Consider the following 19,078-nt stretch of genomic DNA (forward strand, 5'->3'; position numbering starts at 1 on the left):
CTGGGAGCGCTGTGCCGGGCCGGGCCGGGCCGGGCCGGGCTGAGCCGGGCTCCGCTCCGCTCCCAGGCGGCGGCGGCCCCCGGCCCGGGGCGCTGCGGGGCCGTGCGGGGCCGTGCGGGGCCATGGGCAGCGGCAGGGCGCGGGTGCCCGAGGCGCTGGCGGGGGAGCGGCCGCTGCCCACCTTCGACGTGCCCTACTTCAAGTACATCGACGAGGAGGACGAGGAGGACGAGTGGAGCAGCCGCTCGCAGTCCTCCACCGAGGATGACTCCGGGGACTCTCTGCTTTCCGACAGGTACGTGGTGGTGGCGGGGACGCCGGAGAAGATTTTGGAGCATCTCCTGAGCGATCTGCACCTGGAAGCGGCGCAGGACAAAGACACCGGTAAGGAGCGAGCCCCGACGGGACCCCCGGCCCTGGGGAGCTCTCCCGGGATGGGAACGGGGGGGAACGGACGGGGGGCGGCCCCGGGTACCCCCGGCTGGAAGCCGGCTGCAGCTTTTTGGTACCCGGCGTGCAAACCAGAGAAGCAAAGAGAGGGCAACGAGAGCCTGCGGTCACCGGGAGGCGCAGCTCAGCAGCAGGCGGCTTGTGCATAGCTCGCTGGACGCGGCTGTCACCGCACAAGATGTTCCCCGAGCCCTAAAGCATCCCCCGGACCACTGGGTGAGCGCTGCAGCCTCCCCGTGCTGCCCCCGAGTGCTTCGGCATGTTTTCCGTTTCATAAAGGCGGCTTCTGAATTTTCTCATAAGCCAGGATAACAGCGTGTGCAGCCTGATGCTCTGCTCGGGTGTCTTCAGCCGGAGCCTGTAATTTGTTCCAGCCTGGAGCAATTATTATATTGATCGGGCTACTTGACATGCAGTTTAATTTTCAGCTGGATCTCTTGGCTATACGCACAGCTTGCTGTCACCAGAGCTGCTGTGGCAGTTTGTCAGGAGTGCCTGCAACATGCAATTCCTAGCTAGTTTGAATGGAAGTAGCCGGGCTAGTGACAATTGCAGAGGTCCCATCCCAAAATCACCGGGCTGCTGAGAGTTGCAGAGATCCCAAATTCTGAAGAGCCAAGGAAGAGCTGGCTGGAAATAGAGCCTGGCATTTGGCTGTTCCCAACAGGGTTAAAACGCATACTCCTGATGCCTGTATATCTCTCCCTCTACAAATGAGATTACTGAGAATAAACACACTTTAATCCTTTTAAGTGACTGAAAATATAAATAACATCTGTGATTCCCAGAGGAACGTCAGGACTGGGTCCTCAGAACAAGCCATTAGTTTAATGTGGGACAATACGCATATTCCTGGCGAAGATGAATGGATGCCCCGAAGAAATATACGGAGTGTCTGGTGGCGATATTATTATGATATTCCTAGTGCTGCTTTTGTCTGCCTAGACATTAATATTTAGTGCAGAGAGAGGCTCTGATTGTTTCTCTTCCAGAGATGCGGTCAGTCCAGCTCTGTGATTTACTTGAGCCAGCTCTTGGCAGCGCAGCGAGGGTCCTTCGTTGACCCCTTAAGGTCAAATGGTAGATGCAGAATAAGTTCCCCCATGAATGTTTATCACCTGCACATTGACGGACATCAGCGACCCGCCCTCACGGACTGCTCCAGCTTCTTTTGTAAGCTCATAATCTTGCTGGAAAACAATGAGATTTTCACTAGTGTTATGCATTATATTTCAGGGGTTTTAAATACAAAGCGCTCCTTATGAAAAGCATTAGGTACTGAACATATCCTCACGTTTACTACCTTTTCTTTTTTCCTCCTCTTCGCTCTCCCTCCCATCACCGGGAGGCAGTTCATAAACCTGTTCTTATTGTTAGGGAGAGGGGCTGGTAAAGTGCCTTCCAAACAAATGCTAAAGCCACTACTTGACTGGTTGTTAGCAGATGGCAGTGTATTTAGAGGCTGATTGGCTTCTCCTCACCTCTTCTTGCCTTATCACGTCTCCTTTGAGAAAGAAGCAATTAGCTCTGTTCTGTGTCCAGGATTAGCTGGATCCCAGCGATGCAACAAAGTAGTTGTGGTTTCTTTCTTTTTTTTTTTTTTTGTTCCATCACAACGAAGTGTGGTAAACCTTGCCCGATGGCTCTCCACTTCCTTGTGTAGTTAATCTTTTTTATATTTTTTTAAATTTATTTATTATTATTATTTATTTATTTGTTTATTTATTTATTGGTCTGACTTTATTAATCTGGTAATATAGAATTTAAAAATAAAACCCTTCAGGAGTTGTTTCCCAGTGTTTGTGAGGTGGGTGCCTCCGTGACAGTTTTGATCAGTCTGTTTTGCAGACTGGGTAGCAGCTGATGTAAGGACATATGGGATATTGGCTGTATAGTGAGCACATCTTTGCATGTGCACCTGAAGGCATCCTTCTGTGGTTTATCTGCTTGGATTTGCTGTCCTTTGTAGGTAGTTCTTGTAGTTGCAGGTTGGCCCATCTCTGAGGATGGCTGAGTTTCAGGGTCCTGCAAGTCTGTGTCTTCACAGGCATGGCTTTGTGGAACATAAAAGGATGATGTTGTTGTACCCAGCTGCTGCTCCTGCTGTTGGTTTGCCAGTTGCAGGATGATTTCTTTGGCCTCCTGTTTTCCCTGCAGCCCCCAGCCGGGTTTGCTTATTTGTGCTGCATGGAATATGGGAAAGAGCAGTTGTCACATATGCTCGTGCATATGGGGCTGTTGTTCTGTTTGACCCTTTGCACTGATTCTCAGGGAGGGGTGCTCTGCGTGTTTTTGTTCCCAGCTTTTGTATAGCAAATCATAAGAGCAGCCCTCAGTGGTCATAACAGCAAATATCCGCTGTCCCCTGGGGCTAGCATGGTCATGGAGCACCGCTTTTTGTATACGCTGACATGGCTGAATGATGCTCCACGTATTGCTTCCAGCCACCCTCCATTTCCTAGGCCAAGTCAGCAGGTAGCTGTTTGTTTTTTTTGCTGGGAGATTTGGGGATGGTCTGGAGTATATTTAACTGTGGGCCAGCCCAGGCCTCAAGGCTCCTTTCAGCTGCCACTAAACCTGTAGTAAGATACCTTAAGATACCTCTTCTTTCACAAGAGCTGCCAAAATATAGAGTTGGGGACACCTTCTCTCACCCAGCCTGAAGAGATTCAACACTGTTTCAGCAACTGAGGATGCTAAATGGGACATTGCAGTGTGCACACCCAGACTAGCCTGTAGCTCGGATGACTTCTGCTGGCAAGGATGTCTTGAAAGCCTGAGGTTTGCAAGACTCTTCAAGATTTTGTACCTAATAACTGGTTAATGACAGGGTTTTTTGGTGATGTCTATATTAGGCTATATTATATGTGAGTTTCTCTGGCATCATCTTAAACTACAAGTCCCAGTTTAAGATGATGCCACAACAAATCTACAGTCTTCCATCTCAAAGGGAGAAAGTTTTCATCTCATCGAGTTGCTCTAAACTGTCATGTACCCCCAAAGAAAGCTGTTCTTTTTGTTTCCTACTGTGAGATGGCTGAATTTTTTTGTTTGTTTGTTTGTTTCTGTAACTAACAACTTTTTGAATCATTTCTGATTGTTGGAGTCACTGGGGGTGTCTGCTGAGTGCATAGTTTAGAGGGCAGTTGGAAGTTTTTAGAGTTGAACAGTAAGGCCCTTCATATATGTCAATATCCAAGCAGAAAATGCTAGGCATACCTCCTGGCTAATCCTCATCAAGGATGAGGATTTGAACGAGTAATCTCTGAGAGGCCAAATCTTAGTGTCTCAGGATCTCTAATCCCTTCCTGATAACTAAAACTCTTCTTTCAAAATTGTTGTCTTTTCCTGCAAAAGCTTTTCTTTCCTGGACATGAGCAGCATTTCCTTCCCTGAATATTATCTCATCTAGTCTTCGAGTATCCTCTGGCTGGTTGCTATTCAAACATACCATCTTGCCTTGGAGTGATTGCGTTCAAGTACTGACCCAGTTCTGGTACTTCCCCATGCCTGCCTGCATCCTACAGGCCATTTCCTTCAGTCCACCAGACCATTTCTCTCAAGCAGCTTAAGCTGAACATTGCTGAAACAGAAGATCATCTCCCCTCATCATGTCAAATGACACTACCTTCCTTTTAGCTCCCTATCATGGGATTCATTTTTGGGGAGTGAGTAGGGAGAAAAGACTGATTAGTGAAGGTCTTTGAGGGCAAGAAGCAGTGGGAGATTTGTAGAAAGGGAGTAAAAGAGGAATGGTATGACTGGAACAACATGTGATGGTGTCCATCTTAACTGATGGATCTTTTTAATGGACTCAGTGAAAGGGATTGTGGTGAAAGGAGAGGCATGATACTGTTGTCAGATGGGCTATTGCAGAAATTAGGATAGCAGGTGATGAAAACCTGGAGAGGAGTTAACAGGATGGAAAAAGAGGGTGAATCCTCATGACCTAGGTAAAAATAGGTGTGGAAAGGTGTAATCTGAATGTCTTCAGAATAGGGAGGAAAGGAGTAATGACCTTTGTACCATGCTGTGCCATTTTATTTGGAGCTGTAGATGGTCCTGGGATTAGTTGGAACTCTCCCCTCACACAGAAGCAGTTGGAGATTTCAGATCATAACCTAGCATGCAGGAGATGCTCTCAGACCATGCCTATTTGTACTGGAAGCGCTACCTAAATAAAGGTTACCTTTGTTTAATCCATTGCTTCTGCACTTGGACGTGTAGTGCTTTGAAGTTGCGTAAGGCACCTTCTGAGGAACTGTATGTGACTTTTTAGGAGAATGGTACTGTCTTATACAAGCAGTCATAGTCAGAGAACTGCTAAATGGTGCTGCCAAAAAGGGTTACAGCGCTGCCTCTCTCAGGTATTGTCTTTTATTTAATAATCCTAGAAAAAAATATCTGTTTGCTTTTTGTTTCTTTGTTGTAAAGAATGTTCTTGCTCACTATGCCTTGTTCCTGATGAGTAAAAGATGTCTTAAAGCGTACTCCTGTGACTGCCACAAAATCAACAGAAGTATATCTGATGCATGGGGGACTAATGTCAGGGAGAGTAAATATTTGCCTAACAGTTTGTGATCCTATTTTCCAGCTTTTAGTATGGAGAAAATAGAATTCTGCTGGCCCTATCTCTCGCTAGTCATTTGTACTGAAATGCTGTCTGTCGTCATTCTGACCATCTTTGTAAACTTTTCCCCAAAGTCTTGGGAAAAGTGGGTGAACTGAAGTGACTAAATGCATATTACTGCCATGCCTGTATTGAGGAACAGGAGTTTAGCAGAGTTAATGTGCACGAAGCAACCAATGCCAGTGTGACAAGAGCAGAAAGCTGAAGCAATCGTTTATCTCGGTGTTCAGTGCGAGGGAACTCAGGGAGGTTCCTGGGCAGGACCATTTCTTCATGCACAATGAGTCTAAGCTGTCTCAAATTGAAGTGTCAGTAGAAGTAGGTTTAGAATAAATCAATAAAATGAATAGTTACAAATCACTGGGATCAGATGTTACTCCCCAAAGACTTCTAAAGGAACTCAGATATGAAATTGCTGAACTCCTAACAGTGCCGTGTAATCTATCATATAAATCAGCTTCAGTGGCAGAGGAAGGTGGGAAATGTGATGCCAATTAAAAGAAATGGTTCTATTTGGGGAGCATCTAAGCAATAAGGTTGTCATTTTACCAATCCATTATTCCAGCATAAACTGATGCTACAGCTACATCTGAAAGCAGCAGCTCAGCCCTCCGCAACCACTCGTTGCTGCTGCCACACCAATCCCTCTGCCATGCTGGTCCAGCCTGCTGTGGATCGTGGCTGACACCAACCCAGGAAATACTAAATTACTGGTTTTAAGACTGATCATTTTTCTTATCCACTGAATCTTTCAGAGGCACAAGCTTTGTCCCTGCCACAAGGGAGAGGGCTGCACAGAGTGGGAAAGAGGTGAGGGCAGCAGGAGGGAAGGACCTGTCCCTCTAGCAGCTGTACTTACCAGAGTTGAAATTACCTGCAGAACGTGGCTAAGATTATGGCTTTCCACTGGGAAACTGGGTAGCATTCCCATAAAAGCAGAAGGAAGAAATGCATGCAGGATTATGGTGCTGAGGGAAAGGAAAGGTAAATTGCCAGTGATCAAAATGGAGAGAAGTTGCTGGTGGAGACTGGGGTGCTGCTGAGTGGGATGAAAGCTGAGCTAACCGAACGTACTGATAATGTTAACTGGTTAACTGGTTGAGGATCTCATGATAAATGAAGCCATGGCTTCATCTTTGGTGGCCATGCAAGGTTATGTTCTTGTATGCCCTATTATCCCTGCCTCTGACCACCTGTTTGAGCAGTCACATCGTACTGTCATACTGACAAGCTTTACTGGGCTGTCTCTGCAAGGTAGGTTAGATCAGGAAGCAGATCCAACTCAAAAATAGCCTCATGAAAGTAATAAGAATTGGGCAATATGGCACTGGGAATACAAGTTGGGAATGGGCCCACTCAAACCAGCCCTGTGGCTGAAGAAAGATAAAAGGATTAAAAGTCTGCACAACTGGGTGATGAAATTGCAGATGAGATTCAAGTTTGATAAATGCAAGGTAATGAATTCTCTAACATAGAGAAAAGGAAATCCTTATTATCCGTATTCAGCGGAGGGGCTGAAATAGCAAGTACCATGCAGAAAATAGGTCTTTGGAGACAGTGTAGATAGTTCTTGGAAAATTCTGTTCAGCATTGATGAAAAAGGAAAATGATATTTGGGGCAATTAGGAAAGAAGACCAGCAAGAACCATAGTTACACTATTGTGTAACTCTATGGCATGTATCATATGGTTCCTTCTTCTCCCATGGCTCAGAAGGGTTGTAAATGAACTAGAAAAAGCATGAAAGGGCAGCAAGGGTGAGTAGAAATATAGATTAAATGTATCTGAGACTAAATAGTCTAGGGCTGTTCAGAATAGGAAAGCAGTATCTGCAAAGGAGGGGATATGGTGTGGTCTATAAGACCATGGCTTATGTGCGGAAGGTGAATATGGAAAAATTATTCATTGCTTATAATTAGGAAGTCTTTTGTAATACAGTGAAATTTTTGGTTTTATAAGTAGTAAGGAACTTGGTGGTGGTGATTTTTTTTTGTTTGTTCTTTAATATGATGCACAAGTTAACTGTGAAACTGTTGTGAGCATTTTGTGGAAACCAAGGTCTGGAAGGGTTTGAAAACAAATAAGGCACAGTCATAGCAAAAAATCCAAAACTTCAGTGATGTGAATATAACTTCTATTTGGGAAGTCTACACTGCCAGTTGCTGGAAGTTTGGAGGGTATCACGGAGAGAGAAAGACAAATAGGTATTTGTCATTTTTCTGTATTTTTTTGTTGCTGTAATTTTCTTCCTCTGGACATCCTCTATTGGCCCCTGTCCAAGACCTGTTTCTGTTTTTTGGGGATCCTTGATCTGACTAGGTGCTTGGCATGTAGCACATTGCAGTTTGCAAGCAGTGGATCAGAATTTAAGGTTATAAATGTATATACATTATAAGGCACTGGTTCCTGTGGCTGGGTTAGCTGAGCAAGGTATTAGCTCAGCTGGCAGAAGAGGGTGAGCAGTTTTTTGCTAAACTGAGTGTGCTGAATGGCCCAGTGGTGCCTGGAGCTGGGACCAGGGAGGCAGGAGCCCTGTGCTGGGACCAAGGCACTGGCTTCTGCTCAAATAGGGAGACGTGACATCCTCTGTTGGTCCACCTGGTCACCATCATGTAGCCTGTTCTCCTCTGATATACTTGGTTTGACCTTGGGCCAAGCAGATGTATCGTCATAGGAAACTATCTTTTTTCTCTTTGCTGGGGTTATTTTCTGTCACATTAGTGAGCTGAATCAGCCTGCAGAAGGAGTGTCGTGTCTGGGATTCACTACAGACAGTGTGTCACACGCTGCGGTGCCTAGGCTAATAGGAAATGCCAGCAAGGGGAATGTGTCAAAGATACCGTCTCCTGGCAGGAGTTCATGCAGTTATTTCTGGGAAGTGAGGATGCAAAGCCTGAAAAAGTCTGTTCCTTTTTTTTTTTTTTTTTTTCCTCCATTTGTGCTCAGGAGCTAGTTTAGGTCAGTCTCTTGGAAAGGCAGATAATGATAAATGCTGCTCCTGGATTGTTGCACCGTTGTATACAGTGAGGTCTAAAATCCTCAGCCCTCTGCTCACACTGGGCAATTTCCTGCTCATGATGCTGTGGGCAGACACTTCTGTCTGCTCCCTTGTTTCCATGAACCCAGCCTTCCTGCTGCACGGTTTCCTGAAGTCAGCCTGGGAATGATGCCCATCCTGTTGTCTCAGCAGTCAGGGCTCTCTCCGTAGAAGCTAGTGGTATTTTACAGTTCATCACCTCAAACAATGTTCATAGGGTAAGCCTAATTAGCAAAGCAGACCCTTTCAAGGAGGGAAAGGAACCAAGGGTAGCCATCAAGCAAACGCATGGTTTCAGTGTGCCCAGGAGCACCTAGGCACCTCATGCACCTAAATAAACTTTTGGTATCCTGTGCAAGAATAGTTTTGGTGGGAGATGGTAGGGCCCCAGTTGTTTCATGTATTTTGTTTTTGAGGTAAATAAGATCATATCTTTAGTTTCTCAGACTTTTCCCTCTACTTCTGTGGTTCATTATAGCTAGTTGTCACCTTTTGCTATGTGAGAAAGTGATAAGGAATCACAGGAAACACCATAAAAGCCTAGTGTAAAATAATTTATTATGAAGATGCATATTATAAGTACTGTAAGGGGGCTTGCTAATCTTTGTGATATAAGTAGAAAGGAATTGACAAGCGCATGTCTAGCACGAGAACTTTTTAGAGGTGAATAATTTTCTTCCAACAGTGAAAGATGCTCTTTTTCTTTTTAAGTTGTAAAAGGCAGAATATGTTAATTCGTTGTACTGCGGAGTGGACTTGGATGATGTAAACATTTTGATGAGTTACCTGTGAGACAGGTTGCTTTGACACTGGGAATTTGGTAAGATTTCTAGAAAACCAAGTATGGCCCTAAAGAGTTTTACTCAGATACTTGTAAGATCATTCTTGCCCTAATGTCATTGGAAGTCTAGGAAATAGAAATGAATTATCAAACCAATGGAGTAAATGTTTCAAATGTTTGGATGGTCATATGTATCTTCAAATTAATACATACGTTACGTAGCTGAGATTGTAGAGAGACATTTGTATATTTGAGACATATTCTTTTGGAAATTTTTTTCAAAATGGTACTTTTGATCATTGTTGATTACCTTGTGTTGTCAAGCCAAAAAGTGAGTATGAAAGGGATAGAAAAATTCTTGCATGGCTTTATTTTATAGAAGTGCTTGTATTTTAGCGATGAAAGAGTAGTAGAGGTTGCCCCTTAATGTACTCCTTAGCCTGAATCTTTTTCAAATAATTCAAGAGTGGCTGGTCAGAGTCAAACCTAGCAGAAGTAAGTAGTGTTCTCAGATCTGATGGTTAGGACTGAGGGCCATATGGACAAAAATGAAAACTGAATTGCTGCACAGTGTTGGTACCAAAGAGATCTCTCTTGACAAGGCAGATGTCGTCTTAGAATGCCAGCCAGTTGGGTTGATTCCCTGTTTGGCTTAAATGCTATACAGAAGGTCTGCTCAGTTTGACAGCTGCAAATTTGGAGGCAAAACATGCCAGATTTCTTCTGTTGCAACCCATGTCATGCCCTGCAGATGCAGATCAGAGTTCAGCCCCTTTAAGTACACAGCACAGTGCAACATCGTCTGCTGTGGCCATCCTCCATTATCTGTCAACTGGAGGGGAGCGTGAGCCTTGTCCCCTGGGAGGCTGGCCAGAAGGAGCAGAGGAGACAGATGTCCTAGGGATCCATAAGGATGTCTAAGCAAAGAAGGTCAATGCTGACGTGGACTTGATGCAAAGATGCAGCCAAATGGTGAGATGAGTCTAAACTGTGCTCTTACTTGTTTCCTGTCTACTTGGGCTCAGTTCCCCTGCAGCAACAGATTTAAACCACTAACAAGAAATATATGAAGGGAGAGACAATCCCTACAGTGAAACTGACATGACTTTCTAGGTCCTCTCAGCACCCACATACAGCCCTGTCTTCAGGTTTTCCTAGAGCGTGGCTCAAGAAGTTGACTAATTCTAAAACATACAGTTATCTCGAAGCTATGGTTTCCACTAGAGAAGAAGTGAGACATGATTAATAAGGGAATGTCTCTTATTGCAGCCACTGATTTGTTGGGGGTGGTGGAAGAGTGAAGTGTTTCTTTAAGGCTGAAATAAACAAAGTATTACTGACCCTTTAAGGAGCAGCAGCAGATTGTGTGTGGGTTGGCAGGTTGTTTAACAGTGAGAGTAGGAACTGGAAAGGCAAAATCAAAATATCAGCATTGCTGCTTCTTGTGTTGTATCTGCACATCCTGTTCCTTCAACAGGAGCCACAGACCATGCAGTCTTTTGGGAACCCCAGCCACGGAGCCCTTCACCACAGGTCCCGCATCTTCCCTTCAGTATTTACTCACCCTCCTTTGTGGTTGTCCTCCTTTCCTCCCTTTTCATTCTCAAACCCTGATCTTCAGCCTCTCACTGCTGCAGACTGCTGAAAGCTGGCTGATATTTTCAGTGCTCTCTTTGTGTGTTCCTCTCCCACATCACAGCGATTCACCGCCTGCCGACATAAGTGGGGTGTTTGTACATTAATGACTCCTGTCGTGCTATTAGCACTTTGTGTGATGGCTGCTAAGTAGAAAGGTGGTCTGCAGAACAGAGCAAAGCCCTCCTTCCTGAGATCTGCCTCCGTGTAAAGTTGTAAATCTTGGATATGGTTCTCTGAAAGATTTTTTGGGGAAGATGACTGCAAAGGTGGGGGAGTTTTCTTGTAGGAATGCTGAAAACATAAAATCTTGAACTGCTTGCTGCATTTTTGAGTTCAAGAATACAGTTCATGCACTGTCTTCAGGCTTTGAATTCCAGTGTTTCCAGTGCTCAATGTCACTACAACACAATGATTTTTTTGTGAGATTAACATTTTCTGAGGAATATAAAGAGCGTGTTCATTCCCCGCCCACAGGGTGGAAGGATGGATGCACTGGCAGACTGAAGACCTGTGCTTTGAGACTGTGTGTGAAAAAGCTGAAAGAAATCTGTTCTTCAAAGCTGCTTTTTTCCCCTTGTGAACTAAATTTACTCATGCTGTTAATTCCTCCTTCCCCCGCAAACCTCCTTAACATGCCCTCAGTTCAAACAGTTTCACGGTATTATGGAAGTAGTAGCCTCGGTCTTTTCGTGAGCAGGACCAGGGCTGTTCTGGATGATAGCCAAGCTACAATTATTGTTACTTCACTAAGCTACCTATCATACGCCCTGTTATTACCATTCGGTGATACTTTGCTGTACAGTATGCTGATGCGGTTGTTCTCTTTCCAACCTTTCACTTTAGCATTTTCTGTAAATCCCTGTGCTCAGAGGACACCCAGGGATATTAAGAACAAAAAGCCATGGCTCAGGACCTATTTGTGAGCCATTAATTGGAACAGATTTCTGGTTATTTCCATATGCGTAGTGCCTGATGAAGCTTTCTGCAGGCTCTTAAGACCTCCCTTAAAAAGTGCTCCCCCCGAGCTGGATTACAGCAGCAAATGCCTGTGCTTGTTGTATAGTTGAATAAACACTATTGCATGAGAACTCTTGTCTGTGGGATAGGCATGCTGGTGCCAGAGAAGTTTTCACCCCACGTAACGCAGTTCCATAGTGGTGACTGCAATGTCCTGATTCAGACTGCTGCTGCTTCTCTGTTTCATCCTCCACAAAGTTCTGTCCTTGCTCTTCCTATTTCCTTTGCAACATGCCCTGGGTTATGAAGTGTGATGGAGCTCGGCCATGCCTTGCAGTAGCTCTGACTGGTGCTCTCTCTACCATGACTGAGTTAAAAAAAGGGGAAAGAGCATCTGTGACAAAAGTTACTTGCAGCCATATTGGCTTCATGCTGGATGTGGTTGGCTGGTATTCTGATCTGGTTTATGTTATCTTGCTGTTGTTTTTTATTTTAACGGGCAATCCAGAAAATCAGCTATTGGATGTAGGAATAGATGGTTGTAATGGGAATAGTTTAGTGAAAGCTGAGGTGCCTGTCTAACCAGGAAATAATGGAACAGAAAGCACTTTGCATAAATTCAGAAACTTTACAAGTTTCAGTTGATGCACAATGCAGGCTTTTTTTTTTTTTTTTTTTTTTAAGACAATTTTGATCCTTTCACAGGTTGAAATAGGAGTAGAATTACACCACTTTGGCAGCCAAAGGTTTCTCATGATGTGTCAGTTGCACTCATGGACTATAGCTGCTTCTGGCAGAAAGCTTTTCAGAATAGCATCAGTTACTGCAATAAAGTAAATTGGTATTCCCATCTTTCAGACAAGGTGAAAAATACCTATGTGAGTTGTAGCTGTGGCAGTAGCTCACATAGCGTCTCCTGAGTCAGACTGAGATTGTGAGATGACCTTGTCTCAGTTAAAAATGCTTGTGAGATCTTTCCGACACCAAATCAGTACTCTTTCTCTGAAGTAAAAATGTGATGGCTTGTTTTCAAGGGCACTGAAGGGAAAGAAATTGGGGGGTGGGAGGATAGGAAAAAATAGATCAATGCAAATAAAATGGCAGCATTGATGGATCTAATTTTGATGGAAGCTATAATATAAAACTTACACATTCTTGTGACAACAGTTGGGATGAATTGTGATTTTATTCCTTTGTTTGAGTTTGAGTTTTGATGTAGATATAAATTACCAGAATTAGGAATGTAATCATGAAGAAATCATGCTGTCTAACCCAGGGTTTCTGGAGGCCATTATACCTCACCTTCTACTGCTTTTCAATTTATTTCCTTTTTTTCTGCACCCTGTGTCCCTGCATGCTGCTATCCCTCCTCCTCCTGCCCACCATGCCCTACCAATTCAACAACCTGCTTTTCTTTAACCTCCCCCCATCCTCATTTCTTAGGATTTGGGGTTTACAGCATATCTCTAGGAACCGCTGCAGCTACAAACAGAAATCCAGATACTGGTTTTGTTCTTTCTTAGTCATGACTTCAGAGCCCCAACATCAATACAATAATGAAGCCTTTGTTGGGTTTCATTCCCCACCCCAAAGCGAGCCTTGTCTGTGCGATTTTGTTTGTTGTTACTGTTAGTACAGCATACGGGATGCACGGCCACAAGCTGGAAGCAGCAAACAAACAACAGCAGAAAACAGCCACAAACAAATAGCATTTGTAGGATCCTCTTGTCACGGGTTTTTCTTTCAAGTCCTCAAAGCAGCAGTGAGCGTATTGTGATGTTTTGCGTGCCCCAAAGCACGGAAACCACAAATAACGGGCAAATGAAAATATTTAGCCTCTCTAGGTGACTGCATTGTATCCCTGTACTGTGTTTCCTCAATCTCATTTCCATCCCACTACGTGCTGCGCTGCAGGCCCCTTGTTGTCCTCTCTGCTCTCTGCGTCCCGTACACCCCTGCCCTTTGGCCACCTGAAGCTTGGCATGGGCAGAAGCCCCCAAGCACATACATGGAGTTTTTGGGGTCTGGGTTGTCAGTCCTGGGAGCATTAAGGAGGAAAGGACACTTTGCCTGCGGCTTGCTTGTGTAGCAGCAGCTTGTGCTCCAGGCTCTCCCTGGCTCTGTGGGGACCAGCTTGCCTGCCCAGGCCTGCTGGATGGGAGGGCCTGTGCCAGCAGAAGCACGGCCTCTCCCCATGTGTTCCCAACCCCTTCAGTACTCCCAAATATTTCCCTTCTCTTGCAAAGCAGCAAAAAACATTTTCCTGAGTTCAATGTGCTGTTGCTGGCTTAAGGGAATTTTTCCTACTCTCTTCAGTCTAGTGGCCCCTCTCCCTAGGCAAAAGTTTCAGCACATCTCATGGGTTGCTTATGGAGCTTCTGTAAATATTTTGAATGGTGTTTTTTTCTTCTTTTTATTTTTTCTTTGATGTCTGCATGCAGATTCTGTTAGTGTTAATGAGTCTGATCTTCATATTCAGTTGAGGGTTTTGACATGTGGATGGGCCGTAGGGCATTTGATTTAACATCTCAGTTTAAAAGACTGGAAATCTGTTCAGGGAATCCAGGTTAGTAGATGCAGTTTGGGAAGTTAGAGCTATGTACTTGATTACAAAGAGTGATAAATATTCAATAACAGGTTTATAAAAGCATCCGGAAGACATGAAAACACCATCAGCTTTGGAGGAAACTGCTGTACTGGGTTTTCTTGACAAATGGAGAGAATTCAGTGCCTCCTAGAAAGTATTGTCATATAGAATTTAACAGCAAAAGGCCAGAACAGTTGCCCAAAGCCCTGTTATTTCTGGGATTAGCAGAAATGCCTGCTCCTTTTCTGAAGTCCTCTATAAGAAGGGGAGTCCTAGGCATCAACCAGGGCAGAGAGGCTAGGGAGGTCCATCATTAGACCACGTACAAGCTCAGCTGAGGTCAATGTTTGTGAGGATTTGGCTTGTGGACTCCTGGGATCTGTGAAAGGAGTTAGTGTAAAATAAGCCTGTTGCCTGTGTGCTGTAGGGGTATTGTTGCTTACAATAGGAAATGCTTACGGTCACTGAAATGAAACCAAACATGGTAACTTAGAACAACCACCAACGTCAAGGCAGTGAAGAGCATTGGTTATAAAACCCCACTTTGTGTAACCAACTGCAGGGAAAGGCAGTCTACGTATTCAAACCCCAAACTGAACAGAAAAAAGGCAGCTTCTGTATTTATCTTAAAATAATTGGGTGATGTTAATGGTTTTTGGATGTTCTTATTTCAAATGGGAAGTAAATGCACCACTTACCCTGCTAATCTGTGAATCCAGAGATTCACAGCTTTTGGTTTGACTACTCATGATTTACTTACTTTTTAAAATTCAGACATAGTTACGTGCGTGATGATTTATTCCTCCATGTAATTGGATACAGTGATTAAATGAGCTTGCATATTGTACTTCATTGTCCTTCTGGGATGTGGACTGCTATGTCTTTGAAGCAGCAGCTCCTAATAGAATTGATTCCAACTCCTGTATATTTACTGTAACTGCTGATGTGTTTCTGAAAAATGATTTGGAAATCTGCTTTTAAATATATGCTTTTTTATAGGAGGTATTTAGCTAGCTGAAGAGATGTATGTAATCCTCAGAGTCTTCCTTTAAGATGCCTTGCTACCTTCTCCTGCAGGGACTTTCAACAAAAGTAAACACATGCTTACTGCTTTATGAGCTGAAAGAAGCTGTTGGCTACCAGGCTGTGCCTTTGGACAAGTGCTTGCAGTCTGTTTGAGGAGACAGACATCATGTAATTGGTGATTTTCTGCAGAATAACTAGGAATAGTATGGAAAGGATATTGCTTCTCAGTGGGGGGGAGGGGAAAAAAAAAAAGGATTTTTATAATTGGCCTTAATAATTAACTAAATAAGTAAAGCAGTTTAATGAGAAAAAAAAATACAAAAACAACAACACAGCTATTTACAGAAACAAATGCAGGAATATATTGAGTTGCCATTTTACATATACATGGGCATTCAGCAGCCACAGTGTCTGTGGCTGGTGCTATGCAAGCATAAAGCAGGAGAGTGCTCTGCCCTGGGAATTTCTAGGCTGCACTAAGGCAAGATACAGCAGCCTAGTGCAGCAGAGATGAGAAGAGCAGCAATAGGCCACCTTGTTAGAGAAACTGGGATGGACACAGTTTGCAGAATTTTAAATAAGGAGAATATCTCGGTGATGCTAGTAGTCCCAGTGCTGGAGATGGTATCTTTTAATCAAAGAAACAGTCCTACCAGGAGCAGCTTGAGGCAGTATGACTTCATCTCTTCTGACTGAGTTTTTTCATGTCTGAAAACATAGCTGTGCATGCATGCAGCCTTTACTTGAATGAGAGAATAATTTGACTCTCTTCTGCAGATAAACTTGATTTCATTTTTTGTAGCAACTTACTATCTTTGAGAATTTGCTGCCCCTGTCCCAAATTTAGTTGAAATTTGTTAACACTTGTGTGAGCTTTGGTCATCCCTTAAGGAACAATAAAGAAAACGACATTCTGAAGAAAACTATAATACATTTAATGTGTTGAAAAGGTGTTGTAGAAGCTGTGCTGTTGTTAGCCGATTTGATTTGAAAAGGGTTTGGAAATTTGAAAGTGAAAGGCACTTTGCATTGGGTTCACTTTCTGAATTTGATAAATTTGGTGGCTTTGGCTCACTGGCAGGAGGCCAAATGTTCAGGTGTTCTCTGTGTGTTACCCAGGGTTGATGAGCAGGGCAGGAGTAAGGACCCTGGGTTCATCATCTCGGCTTTGGCAAGTACCTCCTGCCACAGCTGGTGCTGCTGCTGAGCCCTTGCATGCCTCCCCTTCTGGAACACTTTAAAAATACTGGAAAAATAAGCCTCATATGTTTTGTGAAAACTATCCTGGCACTTCTGGACAAAAAGAGCTACAGAAATGAGAGATGGTAACAAGTGCTAGTCACTGCCAGTTGTTGTGTAGTGGTGAAACATGGTCAATGAGCCTATGAGCAAAGAGGCCCCGTTTAATGCAATAATGTCATATCTATTATTGAAGTTCTTTTTTTTTTTTTTATCCTAAACAGTGCATTAGATTTGAGTATGCTTGTGCAGGAAGGTACAATTTGCATCTCAGCCAAGGAAATTCCTTTGTGCCCCATGGAAATCCACAGAACAGCTGGCAGGGTGGATGAAGGGGGAAACAGAACAATTTCTACAGGATAGAGAATATATCTGTTGTGTTAGATGCTTTACAGGTTGTGCATGAGAGATAGTGTCACAGAAGACTTGAAAAAGAAGGATACAAAAGAAAAAACTGTCTTTAAGGAGTGCAAAGTTATGTTTATCTAAGAGTTGTTTTCTGATTGTATGTTTTTATAACTAAGTTGTTAAGTAGCACTAAAAAATCTGAAATAATGGCAAAAGTGAGTATTCACCTTTAGAAAATCACCCCACTGGATTTTCATCAAGTATTTGCTTAATATCCCCACTTCCTAACTTTGAAGAACCATGTATATAAGTAGCCAAAGGTCCATGTGCAGAAACACAGTTCTGCTGCTGCAGGGAATAAAATAGCTGTGCAGGTATTTTAATGCTCACAAGCAGCTGTACAACAAATAATGTATATTCCTCTTGTCTCACCTACCCCTGTGTGATCTTTAAACAGTGCAAAAGGGAACCTTTTCTTTTTCTTTCATTCTGCTGTCAGGACAAGGTTGTACTGACAAACTCTGTGGTTTGAAGTTGTTAGATATTCTTACTACACATATAGACTATGTACAAGGCTTTTTTATTTCTCTGTCTTCCATTATAATTGTCAGTAATAATAAGGAGAAAAGCTGTCTTTAATTACATGTTAACCACTCAATGGAATGATTTGGGTGTCTTAGTATAGCAAGTGCAATTTCAGGTTCATAATTTAAAGACATATGTATGCAAGCCTACAATTAATGTAAAATTATGGTTTAATGCCACCATCATGACATATATTGTTTCTTTTTGGAACCATTTCACTCTGTGGGGAGGCAAACCATGGCTGCCCTATGAGAGCTCTGACACTCCTCACTGGGGTTTTATTCTGTGGAGATGTGTGCACACACCAACCATGCTGCACCTTCACTATACCTTTTGCCTTCATATGGCAGAAGATGTTGGGATGTGGGTCACTGTGCCCGAGGCTGCGTGGCAGGGTACCACAGTTGCCAATGTGAGACCCTAACCTCATCTGAAACCCTATACACCGAAGATGTCATTTGACCCAGTGCATTGCTGTTTGGCATGCTGGAAGAGAAATCTGTGAGTTATCTGTCTGTTAGTCCCGTACATGTTATTGCCATCTTATGCGGAGGTTTGGACCAAATCCCACGGTTCTTGTTTGGATGCAAACACTATCGTTCCCTTTGTATGCAGTTCTGCCAACTCTGTAGAAGCCAGGATCTTTTTGCCTGTGGAGGCTTTGTCATTCTCTGTGTCCCTGAAGAGACATGGCGATGTTTATTGCACGTGTTCCTGTGCCACATGTTGTGGAGCTCATGCTGCTTAGCATATTTATGATAATTTGGGTCCCAGGGGCAAACAAGATTCCTCTTGTATCTCCTTCCCCGGGCTGAAGCACAAAGAAATTTCCCCTTGCTTCTTTGTAGGGGGAAAATAATGGATCAAAGTTTCTTGCTAAACACTTTTCAAAATACACAGAGCAGATCTGTACATTTCTGTTCCCTCCAGGGACATATTGCTCTAGTTGGTATGGAAAGCAGTTAACAGTGGATGTGGTGGGGATAAGGCTGCACACTGAATTGTAGGCATTGCACCCGACCTGCAAAGCTTGAGAGGTGGCATTTCCACATGCCTTTTGGCTTGTTCTTTACCCATGTGATGCTCCAGTGTGGAGTTTATTCTGGTCCCTACATTGTACTTGTCATTGTAATTGACTCGACTGGATATTGTCCAAATGTAGTTGTTTTTTAGAGCCTGTCATTAGGCACTACATTTAAAAATGTAGGTGGCAGTAGTATTTGAAAATACTGCCAATTAAGATTTTTTAAATTACTCATTTATTTTTATAGATTTTGTATTGGGGACATCAACAGAAGATTTTAGTTCTTGTTCTGGGAAATGCCATTGAAAATTAGGTCCTTCTAAAGTAGCTCAAGATGCAGACCCAAAAAAGAAGAACTCACAATCTCATTTTGAAGATGTGACAGTATTTATATATTTGATATGACAGCAGATCTGAAGGTTGCTTTTTCCAAGCAGTAGGTTTTCCAATCTAGCTCTCAGCCCCCCTGAGGAGGTGACAGTGGCACCTGGACATTGTGTCATTGAGGACCAGGGCTGGAAAGCCTGGCACCTCTTTGGGTGCCTGGAGGTGAGGGTGAGGGCAGGGTTAAAAAGAAATCCATTTAAAAGAAAAAATAGAAAATTGTCTCGCACTTATCTGACTTTTACCAAGACAAGTGGGTGACTGGGGTGCCAGGCTGTGTGCCTGCTGGAGGTAAAGAACAAGTGAGGACCATCCAGTGTGCTGCGCTGTTACTGCTGCATGCCTACCTCCCCTGCCCCACGAGGCAGCTGGCTGCAGGCAGATAGATGAAAG

General features: G+C 43.6%; 1 protein-coding gene across 3 annotated transcripts in view; it reads left to right on the plus strand.

Moving 5' to 3' along the window:
• RAPGEF5 (Rap guanine nucleotide exchange factor 5) overlaps positions 1 to 19,078 on the plus strand; it is a 160,409-nt gene that overhangs the window by 96,567 nt on the left and 44,764 nt on the right. For all 3 annotated transcript variants that reach the window (XM_038174149.2, XM_038174150.2, XM_072033552.1), the window contains one exon: positions 296 to 384. In XM_038174149.2, the coding sequence (XP_038030077.1) occupies positions 296 to 384 (89 nt within the window). The remainder of the gene's footprint in view (positions 1 to 295; positions 385 to 19,078) is intronic.

Source organism: Anas platyrhynchos, chromosome 2 (genome assembly GCF_047663525.1).
Source record: "Anas platyrhynchos isolate ZD024472 breed Pekin duck chromosome 2, IASCAAS_PekinDuck_T2T, whole genome shotgun sequence".
Classification (NCBI taxonomy): Eukaryota; Metazoa; Chordata; class Aves; order Anseriformes; family Anatidae; genus Anas; species Anas platyrhynchos.